The following is a 17,313-nucleotide window of genomic DNA, read 5'->3' as shown; positions in this document are numbered from 1 at the left end:
GGGGGGTTCGTTCAGGACAGAGCAATTCAATGACTGTCTATAGATAGCAATGAAGCTCCTCTAGGGAGAATTGAAGAAGGAAAAACAAACCGCGACAAGAAAAAAGGTTACACAGGGGAAAAAAGGTTCAAGTCGCGCAAACAAGGGCCGGAGCAATGTTATAGCTTGAGTAAGCCTCCACCACCCGCTTCAAGTAACTGAAGCAAGCCACTGGCCCGCGAGGGCGTCATTCCGGAGGCTTCGGTAGACCCAAGAGCCCGAGGGCAAGCTGCCATATTACACTGCGACGGCCCGTGATTGGTCCTTGGCGGTCCGGTGCATGGATGCTTGGACCCTCTTGGGCATGGATTATGCCACCAGAAACAAGCTGGGTCCGGGGCAAGCCCGGAAGCTTTTACCCCGCCAAGAACGCGTGTGTTGATGCCATCGCCAACGTGCATCCGAGAGAGCCGCGCCGGAAGAATCTATCTATATGCGTAGTTCCGGCCATGAAGCCTTTTGTTCAAATTTCTTGATTTCACAGCCTTGCACCCTGGATAATCTCTCCTGAACAGATCGCCTTCTTCTAATTACCCCCTCCCACTTCCCGTCGACCCGTCGGCTTGCGCGGCAGGAGGCTATACACCTTGGCTCCGATGCTTGGCCTTGGCTTTTCACAGTCCTATTTCTTGTCCTCATTTCCCGGCTCCCTATTCCAGCAAGGTTTCACGAATATTGATTGCTTCTCCCGATGGCTGCTGAATCATGGCCGTCATTCTCCCTCGCCCTGCAGCTTGGCAGCTTAGGATATGACTGACTGATCAAAATGCACGCTCGCGCCCTCACCGATATTGACATCGAATCAGTGACTTTATAGCCAGAGTCTCTCCAACTATTTTATTGGCTCCATGCTACGTTGCGATTTGCTTCACACAAACACTCTCTACTAATCGATCTCTATCAACCAGAAGTTTCCCAGCCCATGACAATGACTGTCATTACCCGTGGAGAAGAGACCTCAACCTCTGCCGCCACGGTTGTGGGGATATTTTTCTTGGCCTTCTTGTCATGTATGGTTTATGTTTGCTTGATCTTCGCGTTCAAAACATTCATGTCACGCAGAAAGCGCCGTTCAACTCGTCACGAGCAAGACGAGGAAAGGTCTAGGGGCAGATCCTGCTCCCCACGCAGTGTTCGAAGAAACTCATATCCTTGGCCTCGCCAACCCGATCAAGCTCATCTAGCGACGAGAACTCAACATCAGACGCAGCCCGATGCACCAAACGTCTAGGGTAAGGTCGACTCAACACAAACTTCCATGGATACATACATTCAGGAACTCAAGGCATGGAATATCAGGCGCGAAGGCAAGTTAAATAGACAGAGAGACTCGCGCCAAGAGTGAAAAGGATATTTATTGGTTGCCTTGAGCCTCTATCAAATGGTGCCCGATGTCATGACCCTCACTCCAACGTGAATGCTGTAGATCCCACCCTAACGCCAAACAACAAGAAACATCAGACATGGAGCAAACCCAGTTGAGCCTACCTTTCACCAGTTAATTATCCTTCGCCACCTCCTTTTGCAAGACCTCCTTCGCCCTAGCCCAAAGCTCCGACTCCATATCCCTCTCCACCCTCGTGCCTCGACTGTTCAGCCAGCCCACGTCCAAGTTGCCCACAGCTCCGGTTCCATTAGGCTTGAGCGACGCCTTAGGTGGTCCATTGGGCTCCTGACGCTGGGGATTGGCCAGGTTGACGATGCCCGCCTCCTCCAGAGCAAAGATTTGGCGCTTCATCTTGACATCGATGGCGTGCAGCGTCGTGAGAAAAGAGTCGGTGGCAGAACGGAAGGCCTCCTTTTGTGCTGGGGGGTTCAATGATGGCTTGACCGCTTCGCCTGAAGGGTCTGTGTTCGGGGCGCCGTCGCTAGAGGAGGGTGTTGTGAGGGCATTGAGAGCAGTAGCCGTGTGGCTCATGAGTTGCACGGCGCTTTGGTCGATGGCGTTGAGTTGCTTGATGTTTTCTTCGACGGTGAATGGCTTTTGTGTGCTGGACTCCCCGGAATCACCCATAACAATATCTGCCGGTGAAGCCATATTGTTAAATGATCTTCTTTGACGTTTGGCGCTGGCCTAGACCGTGGTGCAAGGCGATGCTGGGGTATGAAGGTGGGAGTTTGTTCTGTTGATCTAATTCCCGCGACGTAGGTGAGCGTTTATCCAGCGAAAGTGGCTGTGACCGTAAAAGGCTTAATGGATATGTAATGATAAGCCAAGAAGAGGTCACATCTAATCATGCGCAGGCGCTGATGTATTTCGTCCCGTCAGTTTTTGATGGTCAACTTGAGGTGGAGGTCTCGCACACGCGAGAGAGAGCTCGCAGGCTCGGTGGTACGTACCGTGGTCTGTGCGCTTCCTCACGATGACTGCAGACTGTTCAAGATGGCTGGAATAGGTAATTAAGAGCAGTGAAGAATTAGGCGAAATTTCCAAATCTGAGAAATTTCCTCTTCAAGATCGGATATCATATTTAAAGTTCCTATTTGTAGGAAATTGTTGAGGGAGTTGAGTTGTGACTGTTAAGCTTACTGGGGTGAGCCTCTCCTTCGCTTAATCCTCGGGTCAATGCGCTTCGCGCTTCTCCGTCGCGCTTCAGCCTGCCTTCCGTGTTCACCTTCATCCTCGAAGCATCACCTCAAACTCGGCTCTTCATCAACGCTGCCTGCGCGCATCTTCTATCATCTATTCTTCAATCCTTTACTAAAGGGAGCTTCGAATCTTCATTCTCCGCCTTCTCTGCATCAAAATCGACGACTTGCTCCTGGTTCCGCCTTCATCGCATCCTGTTGGACGCCGTGGGGCCAGGGTCACAACTCCAACCCGCACCTCATCCTCTTATGAGATGAGCCATCTCTAGAGAATTCACCAGTTCTAGAGAGCCCCAGTCTGCGGGCATACAGTTCTTATTCTCCTCTGATCTTCATTATCTTGCGCGACAAACAGCATGTCTGCGCCTGCTCAAACTCCCGGTGCGCCTGCGCCCGGCGCATATCAAGGGCCTGCGCCGACGACTCCCGCCCCGGCTCACACAACAACCGGCACAACAGGGCAAACTGGCACCACTGGAGGAGCCATGTCCAATCAGAACCTCAACCAAATAGTAAGTCCATGTTTGTTTATGTGCCTTGGATTTGGATTTGGGTTGTCCTGCATCATGTTTGGGCTATCGCCACCTCGATATACTTCACCGCCGCACATCCTTGACCATGACGGGAGGGACAGGAGTGATTGTCCTGTCACTGGGACTCTCATTGGGCCGTCAACCGCAACGGTACTTTGGCGCGATTCTGGGTTGATCATGAGAGCATCGATGCAAGAGTCGAAAAGGATATTCTGCACAGGCATCAAACTCGGGAAGGCAATCCGGATCTACTCCCTTCTGGCTCATGTTATTCTTTTATTGAGCACACGGCCCGCTCTCTTGCTCATGTACCACAAGCTGGGTCCCAGGCTGACAGATGATGATGTATAGGTCACAGACTATTTGCTCAAGAGGGGCTTCAACAGGACCGAGGAGGTGTTTCGTCAGGAATCCAAGCATCTGGGCCCAGATGGTAAGCCCATCTACCAGCTTGCCAACCTCGGCCCAAAGAAGTACCAGAGAGCATTCAACCTTCTGCGGGAATGGGTTGAGAACAACCTGGACATTTACAAGGTAACATCATTCTCCACCTTTCACTTCTTAGTCACTGACAGCTCCAGTTTGAATTGTCAAAACTTCTCTGGCCAGTCTTTGTCTACTCCTTCCTGGAGCTCGTCAGCAATTCCTACACCGAGGATGCCAAGACTTTCCTCCGAGAAGTTGGTCCTCATTTTCAACCTGTTCACGCAGATGACCTCAAGACATTTGCGACCGTTACACTACCTCAGCATGTCAATGAGAACCCCATGACCAAGCTCTATCGGGAGAACAAGTACCGAATCCCTCTAAACCAGCATGCCAGCGGGGATCTTTTCAACTTCCTCGAGCGCGAATCCGATCAAGGTGGTTCCGTGATTAGACAACTCCTTGCATCCTACTGCCAGGTTGACTCCACGGCCCGAGGACCGATAACGCCATTCAGTTTCGAAGCAGTTTACCGGAGATCAAGGAATATGGAGATGGAGGACGTTGACACTAATGAGGGTATTCCTGGCGTCAACATTGGCTTGTCCAACAAGGATGTGCTGGACCCAACTGCACCTCTGAAGCTTGGACCGCTGCCTATGGACCCAGACCTTCGTGACGACGTGCGTGCTGAACTTGAAGACGAGGAGCGACGAAACCCACCAGTTCCAGGCAGACCTACCTTGTTGGAGGAATTCGACCAAAGGATCAAGCGCGAAGAGAGCGCCGATGCACCCAACAGAGCCGATCTACCTCTACCCCCGTCCCGACCCCGAGACATCATGTTGGAGATGCAGAAGGTGCGAGAGAATCGCGACCGGTTCAAGATTGATGGACAAACGGGAGGCGTGGGATTGCCTGTGAGCGCGTGCATGTTCACCTTTCACAACACGCTTGGCAGGTAAGTTCTTGGTCCGTCACTATTCCGCCATGGCCGATACTGACTATTGACAGTGTTGCGTGTATGGACTTTTCTAATGACGGGCAAATGGTGGCCGCTGGAACGACTGACTCGTACATCCGAGTTTGGTCTCTGGATGGCAAGGCTCTTCCGACCATGAATGCCCACGAGAAGGACGCCAAGTTCAACAGCCGCAAGCTGATTGGGCATTCTGGCCCCGTTTACGACGTCTCCTTCTCAGATGCCGCCTCCGGTCCCCCTCAGAAGCTCTTTGGCGACGAAGGAAAGTCGAATCCAGCTATTGACACCAGGCCCAAGCTGTTGCTCTCAGCATCTGCCGATGGCCAGATCCGTCTCTGGTCTTTGGAGTCATGGAGCTGCTTGTGTCTCTACAAGTCCCACGATGGCCCCGCATTCAGAACACTTTGGAGTCCCCAAGGGCACTACTTTGTCAGCGGTGGTTACGACAAGGCTGTTAGAGTTTGGATGCAGGATCACGCCTCACCACAGCGACTGCTGGTTGGGCATGACACATCCATCTCGGCGCTTGCCTGGCACCCCAACGGCCTTTACGTATTCTCGGCATCAGATGAAACAGACAAGTCAATTAGAATGTGGTCTGTGGTGACTGGAGCCTGTGTCCGTGTCCTGACCGGCCACAACGACTACATCACTGCTCTTGAATGCGCACCAAACGGCAAGATTCTGGCGAGCGCTGACTGTGCTGGCAACATTTTCTTCTGGGACATTGCCAAGGGGACACGCATCAAGCGATCTCGTGGCCATGGAAAGGGAGGAATTTGGTCCCTCAGCTTTAGTGTCGAGTCCAATGTGCTTGCATCGGGCGGCCAAGATGGTACCGTAAGACTGTGGGATGTTGAGTTGCCGGCCGATCCTCAGAAGGCGAGCTCGCAGCAGACTGGACATGACGCTGCAGCAACAGGAACTGATGGAGCGAACGCTAGCAATGCAGCCGGCGACACTTCCCGTATCGCATCAGGAACCTCTGGACAGGCTGGAGGAAGTGGAACGACTGGCGGAACGCACAAAAAGAAGAGCAAGGAGGTCATGATCACTCCTGACCAAATCAGCGCATTCCCTACCAAGAAGACGCCGGTGATGAAGGTCAAGTTCACACGAATGAATCTGGTAATTGTCGGGGGCTGTTACGATCCCGAGCGCTAGGAGCCAGAGGGAAATAACCCAGCTGCGGCGATGCAGCATCAAAGACAGAAGTTTGTTGCCCAATTTGGGATAGGATTGGGACGGGAGACTCTGACCGTTGCTCCCGCCACGGAGAATGGAAAGAAACGCAAGCGAGATATGAGCTGAAAAGGATCATTGCCAGCAGCTAGGAAAAGGGGAGATGGATGGGTGGTTGGTAGAGCTGGGGGAGACATGCAGCTCCAAGATCCATTTCAGTGAACCAGTGACATGTTGCTGAGGGATACTGATTATGTACACTAGGGGGCAATTTCTAAAACTCAATAGCTAATACGTGTACAACTATAATATCTTTCCACATTATACTGCTGCCTTGAAGTTCAACAGAGTCTGCTAGGACCTGGTGAAGATGTGTACGTACCTCAACGGGGGTGAGTGGGGCCGGCTCCGCTGACGTCCGCTCGCGCATGCTCCCCAAGCTTTCATGTTCCTCTGCGCTACAACATCGCATCACCTCCATCTCTCAACCAACTTGATCAACGACGGTCGCCGAATCGCACGAGTAGCTTCACTTATAGATCTCGTGACCACACTTATCAGCAATGGACGTCGAAGAGTCACCCTGGGCCGACTCGTCTCAGGCCTCCCAACAGGCGTCGCAGCCCGAAGCCTCGGCCTCGCAGTCGTCGGCAGCTCCCTCCGCTTCCTCGTCAGCCCCTCGTCCTTCGCGCGGTCCGCGTCGCCTCGTCGCCCAGCCCACCCGTCTTGAAGCTGTCGATGATCCCCTCGGTCCTCTCGGTGCCGCATCCGACGACAATGCCCCTGCCCAGGACGCACCTCCGGTGCCTCCGCAAAAGGAGCAGGTGGTGATTCGTACTACTATGCCCCAGCCTCAGCAGCAGCAGCGACGACCTGCGGATCCTCATCACATCGAGGAGGAGGAGTTTGATGGACCAAAGGGACCTAGGGCGCCCCCGCCTGTCGAGGCTGCTCAGCCCAGCGCGGTGAGGACCAGCACCCAGCCGAGTGTTAGTGTTGAGCAGGCCGCAAAGCCCTCGTTCCAAATTACTGTGGGAGATCCTCACAAGGTCGGCGACCTGACTAGCTCCCACATTGTTTACTCTGTTCGCACCAAGGTAAGGCATTCCCAAGTTCCAAGATTGCCATGTACTGACATGTGGAACAGACCACTTCCAAGGGATACAAGCAGCCCGAGTTTGAAGTCAAGCGCAGATACCGTGATTTCCTCTGGCTTTACAACACTCTTCACGGCAACAACCCTGGTATCGTCGTGCCGCCCCCTCCCGAGAAGCAGGCCGTCGGTCGATTCGACAGTAACTTTGTCGAGAGCCGTCGAGCTGCACTCGAGAAGATGCTCAATAAGATCGCGATACACGCTACGCTACAACACGATCCTGATTTGAAGCTCTTCCTTGAGAGTGAGGCGTTCAATGTTGATGTGAAGCACAAGGAGCGAAGAGAACCTATCCCCAGCGAGAGCAAGGGTGTGTTTGGATCTCTGGGTATCAATGTCGGCGGTGGAAACAAGTTTGTGGAGCAAGATGAATGGTTCCATGATCGCAAGGTCTACCTTGATGCGCTCGAGAATCAGCTCAAGGGTCTCCTAAAGGCCATGGAGACGATGGTCGGTCAGCGCAAGATGATGGCTGAAGCTGCTGGTGACTTTTCGGCCTCTCTCCATGCGCTCTCCACAGTAGAGCTGTCGCCATCCTTGTCAGGTCCTCTTGATGCTCTCTCCGAACTCCAACTTACCATCCGCGACGTGTATGATCGACAGGCCCAGCAGGACGTCCTAACTTTTGGTATTATTATCGAGGAGTACATCCGCCTTATTGGCTCGGTTAAGCAGGCGTTTGGACAGCGACAAAAGGCATTCTACTCATGGCATGCGGCTGAATCAGAGCTGCAAAAGAAGAAGTCTACGCAGGACAAGCTCCTCAGACAAGGAAAGAGTCAGCAGGACCGGCTCAACCAGATGGGAGCTGAGGTTGGAGAGTCGGAGCGAAAGGTCCACCAAGCTCGACTCCTCTTTGAGGATATGGGCCGATTGATGAGGAGCGAGCTTGACCGGTTCGAACGAGAGAAGGTGGAGGATTTCAAGAGCGGGGTTGAGACATTCCTGGAGAGTGCGGTTGAGGCGCAGAAGGAGGTGAGTTACTGACCATGTCCACTCATGGAGTCGATTGCTAACACGACGCAGCTCATTGAGAAGTGGGAGACGTTCCTTATGCAACTGGACGCTGAAGACGACGACTCGGCATTCTACAGACCCCCTGTATACCAGCCGCAGCAGCAGCAACAGCAAAAGTCGGGTGATACCGCAGTTGATCGCGCCCGAGCCAGGATAGACGAGGATTCGGACTAGGTTCTCCGAGCCGATTGGTCTAGCTCCCTCTACCATTATTACATTTTATAGCGAAACGGGGGATCTCGAGTTATGGAGATGGAGAGGGACTCAAATCCGTGGGGACTGTTTGACTATTGACCACTTCCGGGAACTGGAGACCGTGTTTTTATATCATACAAGCCTCGAGGCCTAACACTGTTGTACATATCGAACCTCCCCATCCACCTCATGCTCCGCAATGCTCGGATCTTGCCAGTAGTAGTTTAGACATGACACATTTATACCCCTTATGTTGGAACTGGGCATGATATCAAGGTGTGGGCAATGGCCTCGGCTATCCAATGGCCACACCAACCCGTCGTTTACTTTCTCTTCTTGGCCTGCTTCTTGGGCCCAGAGTCCTTCATGGCTCCAGCATCTTGCGCTGGCGCATACCCTGTGATAAGATCCGCATAACCGGCATCTGCATCCGCCTCGTCGCCCTCGCCAGTACCACTGTCGTATGCGCGACCGAAGCGCTCTCGGAAAGCAGCCAGCTTACCGGCCTCATCCAGCTCGACGTTCTTAAGAGACTTTTCGGAGGGCTGCCACAGGAGTGTGTTTCGGGTATCCTTTGCGGCTCGGTAGATTGGGAGGGGAGAGGTGGTGCGCATGGTGTAGGCGGAGCCATCGGAGAGGGTGACGAGCTGGGTGAAGGTGTATGGTCGGCGAGGACGGGGGATAAAGGTGGCATGACGGACTTGGCCGAGAGAGAAGCGTGTTGGTGATGGGGTTGATGATGAGAGGGTTGTGCGGATGGGCGAGAGAGTCGCCGGCGTGACTGGGAGCTTGGCCATTGTGAAGGAGGCGCTGCGACGAGGGAGCGTTGTCGAGGCCGAGGAAGAGGAATTGGAGGCCCTGGGCGGCAGGGGAGGTTGTCGTCGACTTTGTCTCGGCGGGTGGTGGTTGAAGTCGTTCGTCGTCGATGGACCGGGTAAAATTTGGGGCGTGAGGCCGATGGATGGATTGGAGGGTGGGATGCAGGGGTGTGTCTTCTTATCGATAAGAAAATTAAAGGTCCCTCCGTCATTTTCGGGGAACGAGCTTCAACTACGAATCGAGATAGGCAATTCCCTCGATCGACGACCTTTTCCAGACCAGAGGTCTTTTTTTTCTAGAGAAAGACTAGAGAAGAGTTTCTGGTAGATAATGCGCTGTGGTGGGAAATGAAGGGCTCTCGGGCGCTGCGCAATGGCGCCGCGACGGCTTTCGTCACAGCGAGGGGAGGGACAAGAGGGATGAGCTCTTTGCGAGCTTTACAAGGTTGCGGGAGTGGAAGGGCGATATGTCATGACTGTGGAAGGCCTATGACATTATCTTTGGGGTTTCCTCAGTTACAATGGCCTTTAACAAGACCAGGTCAGACTCAACATCGTGAGTGCCCCTCCAACCGGAACCTAGGACTTGAGCTGATATATGGTGGGCTTAGACAACTCAATAAGAAGCAATCACACATCTGCCACGTCAAAACCATGGCACTCCTCTCCCTCGAAACCCCCGACCGTTCATCCGACCACCGCGACTCCCCTCCCCGAACAACTCCGCTCCATCATGCGTCTCCTACCTCATAGCGTGGTTGTTTGCACCTCGAACCAGCCTGGCGACGGGCCCCGCGCCATGACCATGTCGTCTTTCACATCTCTCACGCTCTCGCCTACGCCGCTAGTGACGTTCAACATTGCGACGCCGAGCCGGACGCTGGATGCTATACGTGCGAGCGGTGGGTTCAACGTCCATGTCCTAGCTGGAGATGAATGCGGCGCAAGGGTGGCGAATCACTTTACAAAGGGCAATGTGGGCGGCCATGTACTAGAGGATCTGGAAGGCCTTGGGTACAGCTACCCCGATGGTGAACCCGGAAAGGAGGCTCCGGTGTTAAAGGGCGAAGGGGTCATGTTTGCCCTGCGGTGCCGGGTATTGCGGGACGCACCTGAGAGTGGGCTCGTGAGGGTGAGGGACCATGTGATTGTGGTCGGAGAGGTTGTGGAGATGGTGAGGGTGGAGGGAGAGGAGGAGTTTGGACTTGCGTATGCGGATAGGAAGTATAGACAGGTTGGGGGTGTGTTGGAGAAGTGAAAAGGTGGGATAGAGTGTAGTATATACCTGTATAAAAGGTCATAGGGATCATGTAGAACGCACTTCACGACTCATACATACTCACCACTTGAGATGCTTTGGCTCTCGAGGATATCATGTCAGGGATCTCACGCTTCGTTGATGTTGGCGACTTACAAAGTGTTGTACGCTCAGGCGGCTGCTGCTAACCAGGTATCTCGGGATTCATGGAGACCCCGGCCTAGGAGAGCATGGGCAAACAATTGGCAAACTCGTTCGCATCCCTGGCGGAAACGAGATTATCTGAGAAGGCTCTGGAACATTGACTGTGAATTTGTTGTGATTCCAAGCACGGAATAGAGCCAAGTCGTAAATCACACAAGGATCCGCCTCACTTTCCGTCTCGGCATACAACCAATGAAAGAAACGAGGCATGGATAGACGACAGGTTTTCTACCCCGGACGAGAAAGGGTAAAAGTGGAAAAAGAACAGCTACAGTCTTCAACCCCTTGTCCAAGGTTTTAGATGATCAAGGTGCTACCCTATGCAGAAGCATCAATGGATGGGCATCATGAGGTTGCTTTGTGTGCCCAAGCTTATCCTCAACAGCTCAGCTCAGCCTTGCTGCCTTGATGCAGTGCCAACCATTGGCCCCTCCTTCCTGAGGCTGAGCGCATCTACGTAAACAGTTTCAAGGTGCCTGGTAGGCCTCAAGAGACCTGGCCCATCAAACACAACAAATGATACACAAGGCAATCCGGCCGTGAGTTGGCTAGAAGATTCGATCGAGGGGTTGTTTTGTCTCTTCTGCTCGCTGCTGGGGTTCGGAGGCGGTGGGGACCTTTGTTGGCGGAAGAGACTAGAAACTCGAGCAGGGGTCATTCCTTTCAGCCTCGAACAAAGAGGAGGGGGGGTTTGACCAACCTCGGACCACCTTGAAGATTTGCATAGGGCAAGGCTCTGGTTCAGCTTGTGGCAGACCGAGTTTTACTATCAATGACTCGCTAGACCAGAAGGAAAAATCTGTCGTCTTCTATCTAAAAGTCAAATGCTTGACTCGGTACCTTTTCGGTACCTGATCTCGCAACACATGAACCCCGTGAGGCGATGCGACTTGAGTTGGGGGAAACGTGGGAAGGCCCTAGCAGGTTCTGGCCAATCGCAAGAGTCTAAGCTGGGGCGGTGCGTGCGTGCGTGCGTGCGTTTGCCGCCTGGTCCCTTGATGCTTTTGGGGTAGAGAGAGGTACGTACCTGATACAACTAAGCTGTGAGAGGGCGGGGGAGAGAGAGCCCGAGATAGGTACAGAACAAAGTGGCGGGCAGCAGGCACAAGGCGGTGGCCACTTGCCGTACAGTAGCGTAGCGCAAGGGCGGTTGGTTGCCGTGGTTGCCTGAGACGAGTGCCCAGCGCCTGTCAGCGCTGCAAGGCGGGGAGAGGGGAGTTTGTTAGGGAGGTAGGCGCTAGGTGGGCTCTTGTGGTCGTGGAATCCCATGGAAGCCTCACCGTGAGAGAAGCAGATGGAAGGAAGGAGGGGCCAGGCCGCCTCTGCCACTGCCTACATATTTTTTGACCTCTGCTTCCTCCATCTTCCCTTCTCTCTCCCAAACATCTCTCCCTCATTCATATCATCCTCTCCTCCCTCTCACCGGAGAATCAACTCTCAATCACAGACGAGTCTACTTGTCTTTTGCATTTCCTTTTTGTCAAAACCATCTCAAGGTACGTTGTTGCGCTGCGCTTGCTGCCGCCATCCCACCTCGAGCCGCACGGTTGCGAGCTGCCCACCCTCGATTCCCCTTCCTTCGCCGCACATCTTTCGACGAACAGATTGGTGCATCGCGATAGCACAGCCATCAGCTTGACTGCTGAGCCATCGTCGATCGCATTCATCACTGTTTCGTTCGTGATTGAGTGCTGCGTGCGGCTGCTGGGAGCTCGAATTCCAGAGCCTTCCATACCCCTCCATCCACTTGCACAACCTCTTTGGCCAACAACCCACCACAATCTACGCTCTTTCAACCCCACCTCGATCGCTAACATTCTTCCCCGCAGTCACGATTTTCTTTGATACCCGACACGATGGCTGAGACTTTCGAGTTCCAGGCTGAGATCTCTCAGCTTCTCTCGCTCATCATCAACACCGTCTACTCCAACAAGGAGATTTTCCTCCGAGAGATCGTCTCCAACGCCTCCGATGCTCTCGACAAGATCCGATACAAGGCCCTTTCGGACCCTAGCCAGCTTGACTCTGGCAAGGACCTCCGCATCGACATCATCCCCGACAAGGCCAACAAGACCCTGACCATCCGGGATACCGGTATCGGTATGACCAAGGCTGTAAGTTCTTACACGTGCACCATCTGTCAACGCATATGCTAACATTCCCAGGATCTCGTCAACAACCTTGGTACCATTGCCCGCTCCGGCACCAAGCAGTTCATGGAGGCCCTCACCGCTGGCGCTGATGTTTCTATGATCGGTCAGTTCGGTGTCGGTTTCTACTCTGCCTACCTCGTCGCCGACCAGGTCCGCGTCATCTCCAAGAACAACGATGACGAGCAGTACATCTGGGAGTCCAGCGCCGGTGGCACCTTCTCCATCACCGCCGACACCGAGGGTGAGCAGCTCGGCCGCGGTACCTCCATCATCCTCCACCTCAAGGATGAGCAGACTGAGTACCTGAACGAGTCCAAGATCAAGGAGGTCATCAAGAAGCACTCCGAGTTCATCTCCTACCCCATCTACCTCCACGTCGAGAAGGAGACCGAGAAGGAGGTCCCTGATGAGGACGCTGAGGTTGAGGAGGTCACCGAGGAGGGTGACGACAAGAAGCCCAAGATCGAGGAGGTCGACGAGGAGGAGGGCAAGGAGAAGAAGCCCAAGACCAAGAAGATCAAGGAGACCAAGATCGAGGAGGAGGAGCTCAACAAGCAGAAGCCCATCTGGACCCGCAACCCTCAGGACATCACCCAGGAGGAGTACGCTTCCTTCTACAAGTCCCTCTCCAACGACTGGGAGGACCACCTTGCTGTCAAGCACTTCTCCGTCGAGGGCCAGCTTGAGTTCCGCGCTATCCTCTTCGTTCCCAAGCGCGCTCCCTTCGATCTCTTCGAGACCAAGAAGACCAAGAACAACATCAAGCTCTACGTCCGCCGCGTCTTCATCACCGACGATGCCACCGACCTCATCCCCGAGTGGCTCGGCTTTGTCAAGGGTGTTGTCGACTCTGAGGATCTTCCCCTCAACCTGTCCCGTGAGACTCTCCAGCAGAACAAGATCATGAAGGTCATCAAGAAGAACATCGTCAAGAAGTCTCTTGAGCTCTTCCAGGAGATCGCTGAGGACAAGGAGCAGTTCGACAAGTTCTACAGCGCCTTCTCCAAGAACCTCAAGCTCGGCATCCACGAGGACTCCCAGAACCGCCAGATCCTTGCCAAGCTCCTCCGATTCAACTCCACCAAGTCTGGCGATGAGCTCACCTCTCTCTCCGACTACGTCACCCGCATGCCTGAGCACCAGAACAACATGTACTACATCACTGGTGAGTCGATCAAGGCCGTCTCCAAGTCGCCCTTCCTCGACACCCTCAAGGAGAAGGGCTTCGAGGTTCTCTTCCTCGTCGACCCCATTGATGAGTACGCCATGACTCAGCTCAAGGAGTTCGAGGGCAAGAAGCTGGTTGATATCACCAAGGACTTCGAGCTCGAGGAGACTGAGGAGGAGAAGAAGGCCCGCGAGGCTGAGGAGAAGGAGTACGAGTCTCTTGCCAAGGCTCTCAAGAACGTCCTCGGCGACAAGGTCGAGAAGGTCGTTGTCTCCCACAAGCTTGGTCTCTCCCCTTGCGCTATCCGAACTGGCCAGTTCGGTTGGTCCGCCAACATGGAGCGTATCATGAAGGCTCAGGCCCTCCGTGACACCTCCATGTCCAGCTACATGTCTTCCAAGAAGACCTTTGAGATCTCTCCCAAGTCTCCTATCGTCCAGGAGCTCAAGAAGAAGGTCGAGGCTGACGGCGAGAACGACCGCACCGTCAAGTCCATCGTCCAGCTCCTCTTCGAGACCTCTCTGCTCGTCTCCGGCTTCACCATTGATGAGCCCGCTGGCTTCGCCGAGCGCATCCACAAGCTCGTCCAGCTCGGCCTCAACATTGAGGAGGATGACTCTGCCCCTGCTGAGGCTGAGGCTACCGACGCCCCCGCTGCCACCACTGGCGACAGCGCCATGGAGGAGGTCGACTAAATGACCATGCATGAGAAACGGGATACCACAAAAAGTCAACGGAGTTGAAGGGTTTCGGTTTTTTATGAGCAACAAGGTCTTTTATGTCGTCATGTTTTCCTCTTTTGATGAATGCGGACTCGTCGGATTTAGAGCAGCCGCGCACTCTACCATAATTCCCGGTTCTTGACAGGAGGACGGGGTGTACTCTAGTTAGCTCTATGATCATGAGAAAGATGAAGTAGACGCGAAAAGATGGTATAGAACAAGTTTGTGTCTAAATTGTGACTGTGACTGTTTGTACTGCCATGACTGCTATTACTGGCTGAATGTTGATGATTTTAATATTGATACTTGTGCTCGAGGCTTTCCAACACTGATGATAGCTAAGGAAAAGGGAGGATGCCAGAGAAGAAATAACATCCAAACAAGCCTATGGGTATATTTCTAGTCAAGCAAAGTGGTAAATGCCATACCATGAGTGTCTATAATCCATCCATCCAGTTGATCCCCAAATCCCAAACCGATATATGTATACAGACAGACAGACAAGAGATATGTAGTATAGGGAGGAAAGACAAAACGAGTGGTGCGTTCCTCCGCTTCGTATATCGTACAGAGTCCCTCTACTGTTGATGACCTGAAAGGATGGGTATGGATGTGCTTGGAACAAGCTATATGGTCAAGCAACAGAGCAGGGAGATGAGAGAGATCTATTCCGAAATCACATGCATTGCAACTAAAGAAGGACATAGAGTGCACATATCTAGAGATTGGTTAGAATTATTGCAAATCATCAAGAGGATAACGTACCAAGCTGAGACCCAGAATCATCGAGGCCCAGAAGCAAACATTGTTCAAGGTTTCGCGACCGCGAACCCACTTCGTGCGCTGAAGGACGACAATAGGCAGCTGGAGCATCTGACAAACGAAGCCGTACCCGCGGAGCTTCTTGGTGATGCAGGCCATGACAATCTCGTGGCCAATGGCAGAGATGAGAAAGGTCAGCGCTGTGGCTGCACCCTTGCCTATGCGGGACCTTGAAGCGCTATAAACATGACGACGGAGGAAGCTGTAAACGGGGATATTCCACTCCCGAGAGAACTCCATCCAGTCGGTCGAGTTCCACCAGTCCGAGTAGAAGTGGCGATCGGCAAATCGAGTGATTTCGGCAAAGGCGCCGAGGACGTATTCAAAGATGACAAGGAAGACGAGGAGGAATGTGAGCATAAACGGGAAAAGAAGCCACGAGATGGTCTCGGCAAGAATGAGAGCCGTCTCAGAAACAGATGATACAGCTGGAACGGCATCGAGGCGCTCCGAAGCGTCGGTGAGAACAGGAAGGATAAAGTCCTCGGAAATAATGGTCAAGAGGAAAATGCAACCAAAGGTGGCAATGATCTTGGAGATAAGCGAGATCCAGTTGATAGAGGAGGTTCGAGGGTACTCGATCTCGTAGCATAGCGTAGGGCAGAGGAGGTAGTCCGTGTAGTTTGACCAGGTGAGGTTGCTTGGGTATGTGACGTTGCCCATGGGGCTCGTAAGCTCACGGGCGAGGTCTTCGCGCAGCTCGTCAACTTCGTCGGAACTGTTGCTGGCGCTCGCAGGAGGGCTCTGGATTTGCTGTACGACGCTGGGAGTTTCTTCCTCATCGTTGCTCTTGTTGCTATCACTCGCCAGTCGTTTCGGTTGCTGGCGTCTTCGCTGACTGCGCTGTCGACGGCGCTTCTTGCCATTGGTATTCGCTGGGGCACTAGAAGTGCTGATAGAACTTCCGGGGAAGTCGGCGCTGGGATATTGGTAGGCCGGTCGGCGATCAGGGACGGAGGAGGGGTTGTCGAGGGCGTGGAGGCGCTTCTCTGTTTCAGACAAGTGGCCGTTGTAGAAAGCGTACGAGTGCATCTTCATGAGAAGCACCATAGTATGCAGAAGGAAGAAGACCTGGGCAGTCCAAGTCCACTCGAAGTAAAAAGGCACAGCAATCCAGAGTGATAGCCAGGCGACCTGGTAAATGCTCTGGAGAGCCATTCCTCCACGACTCCAAGTTGCAATGCCACCAGGCTTGGCAGCACGAGCTGCGCGATGCAAGGGCAAGCTGATAGCAGTGGTAGCGACCATGAGGAAGTCGGCGATAGCGAGATGCCAGAGCTTTACAGTAAAAAGACTCCAGATTTGCACTCTCAGAGGGAAGCCGGTGTCTTTGATGTTTCGAAGCATCGAGGTAATGCCCATAATGGCGAGGCCAATCCAGAAGAGGTTGAAGAAGCCATGGAAGTCTCGGTAGTCGCTTTCTGGATCGAAATGACTGACGCGCGAGGCGAACTCGATGGTAGGAAAGATGCGACGGCGCTGCTCGGCTCGAGCCTGCTTGCGAGCAGTGGAAAGGGACTTGACAGACGGAGGCGCATTGTCGGGGACAGGCGTGGAACGACCACTGTATAATGTTAGAAGATGCTAGGCCATTGGCATGTACCGAGAGCAAAAGAGATATACCTAGTCAAACCACTCGCTGTGCCAGTGCTGAGATTGTCAGGCATGAGGTGTCCATTGTCGTCGCTCGCCGTGGACATGCGAAGGATCTCGGAGACCTGAGAATGTTGGGGTTTGCGCGGGCGCGGGCGGAGGACATGATCGTGGTCGCCGGCATAGGCGTTGCCGTTGGTCGCGGTATCTATTGAGGAGCTCATCCTCGAGGTATTGGTATCGTGGTGGTGGCGATCAATCTCGGAGGCGCATCGGGCGAGTTTCTGGACGATCTACTCTCTGGGGCAAGCTCTCGGAGGGTGAAGATGACAGAATAAGTCGAATGGCGCAAACAAGGAATGACGCAGGATAGATAGCCCAGAGGAGAACGGGAATAAAGTGAGAAAAGTAAATTCGGGGCTTTGCTTTGTGGTGAGACACGATAATGATAATTGT

General features: G+C 53.5%; 7 protein-coding genes across 7 annotated transcripts; 4 read left to right on the top strand and 3 right to left on the bottom strand.

Annotated features, from left to right (window-relative positions):
• Positions 1 to 1,537: 1,537 nt before the first annotated feature.
• NCS54_01250300 (Mediator of RNA polymerase II transcription subunit 11) lies at positions 1,538 to 2,077 on the bottom strand (the record flags this gene model as incomplete). Its single annotated transcript, XM_053157735.1, has 1 exon — positions 1,538 to 2,077. One exon carries the CDS (start codon positions 2,075 to 2,077, stop codon positions 1,538 to 1,540), a length of 540 nt encoding a protein of 179 aa, XP_053013710.1.
• Positions 2,078 to 2,984: 907 nt separating this feature from the next.
• On the top strand, positions 2,985 to 5,733 carry NCS54_01250200 (LisH domain-containing protein; the record flags this gene model as incomplete). Its single annotated transcript, XM_053157734.1, has 4 exons — positions 2,985 to 3,140; positions 3,513 to 3,695; positions 3,743 to 4,548; positions 4,602 to 5,733. The coding sequence occupies 4 exons, from the start codon at positions 2,985 to 2,987 to the stop codon at positions 5,731 to 5,733; spliced, it is 2,277 nt and encodes a 758-aa protein (XP_053013709.1).
• Positions 5,734 to 6,314: 581 nt separating this feature from the next.
• Positions 6,315 to 8,098, top strand: NCS54_01250100 (PX domain-containing protein; the record flags this gene model as incomplete). Its single annotated transcript, XM_053157733.1, has 3 exons — positions 6,315 to 6,848; positions 6,899 to 7,882; positions 7,934 to 8,098. 3 exons carry the CDS (start codon positions 6,315 to 6,317, stop codon positions 8,096 to 8,098), a joined length of 1,683 nt encoding a protein of 560 aa, XP_053013708.1.
• Positions 8,099 to 8,442: 344 nt separating this feature from the next.
• Positions 8,443 to 9,051, bottom strand: NCS54_01250000 (Hypothetical protein; the record flags this gene model as incomplete). The annotated part of the gene is made up of 1 exon (XM_053157732.1): positions 8,443 to 9,051. Exon 1 carries the CDS (start codon positions 8,914 to 8,916, stop codon positions 8,443 to 8,445), a length of 474 nt encoding a protein of 157 aa, XP_053013707.1. The 5' UTR covers positions 8,917 to 9,051.
• A 234-nt stretch (positions 9,052 to 9,285) lies between these two features.
• On the top strand, positions 9,286 to 10,195 carry NCS54_01249900 (Flavin-Reduct domain-containing protein; the record flags this gene model as incomplete). The annotated part of the gene is made up of 2 exons (XM_053157731.1): positions 9,286 to 9,493; positions 9,549 to 10,195. The coding sequence occupies 2 exons, from the start codon at positions 9,286 to 9,288 to the stop codon at positions 10,193 to 10,195; spliced, it is 855 nt and encodes a 284-aa protein (XP_053013706.1).
• Positions 10,196 to 11,666: 1,471 nt separating this feature from the next.
• NCS54_01249800 (Heat shock protein 90) lies at positions 11,667 to 14,415 on the top strand (the record flags this gene model as incomplete). The annotated part of the gene is made up of 4 exons (XM_053157730.1): positions 11,667 to 11,680; positions 11,847 to 11,895; positions 12,229 to 12,513; positions 12,565 to 14,415. The coding sequence occupies 4 exons, from the start codon at positions 11,667 to 11,669 to the stop codon at positions 14,413 to 14,415; spliced, it is 2,199 nt and encodes a 732-aa protein (XP_053013705.1).
• Positions 14,416 to 15,133: 718 nt separating this feature from the next.
• On the bottom strand, positions 15,134 to 17,081 carry NCS54_01249700 (O-acyltransferase; the record flags this gene model as incomplete). The annotated part of the gene is made up of 3 exons (XM_053157729.1): positions 15,134 to 15,160; positions 15,208 to 16,828; positions 16,888 to 17,081. The coding sequence occupies 3 exons, from the start codon at positions 17,079 to 17,081 to the stop codon at positions 15,134 to 15,136; spliced, it is 1,842 nt and encodes a 613-aa protein (XP_053013704.1).
• Between the last annotated feature and the right edge of the window lie 232 nt (positions 17,082 to 17,313).

The sequence above is a fragment of the Fusarium falciforme genome, chromosome 10 (genome assembly GCF_026873545.1).
Source record: "Fusarium falciforme chromosome 10, complete sequence".
Lineage (NCBI taxonomy): Eukaryota > Fungi > Ascomycota > Sordariomycetes > Hypocreales > Nectriaceae > Fusarium > Fusarium falciforme.
Note: the sequence above shows the minus strand (reverse complement) of the source record. Positions and strands in the feature narration are given on the sequence as shown.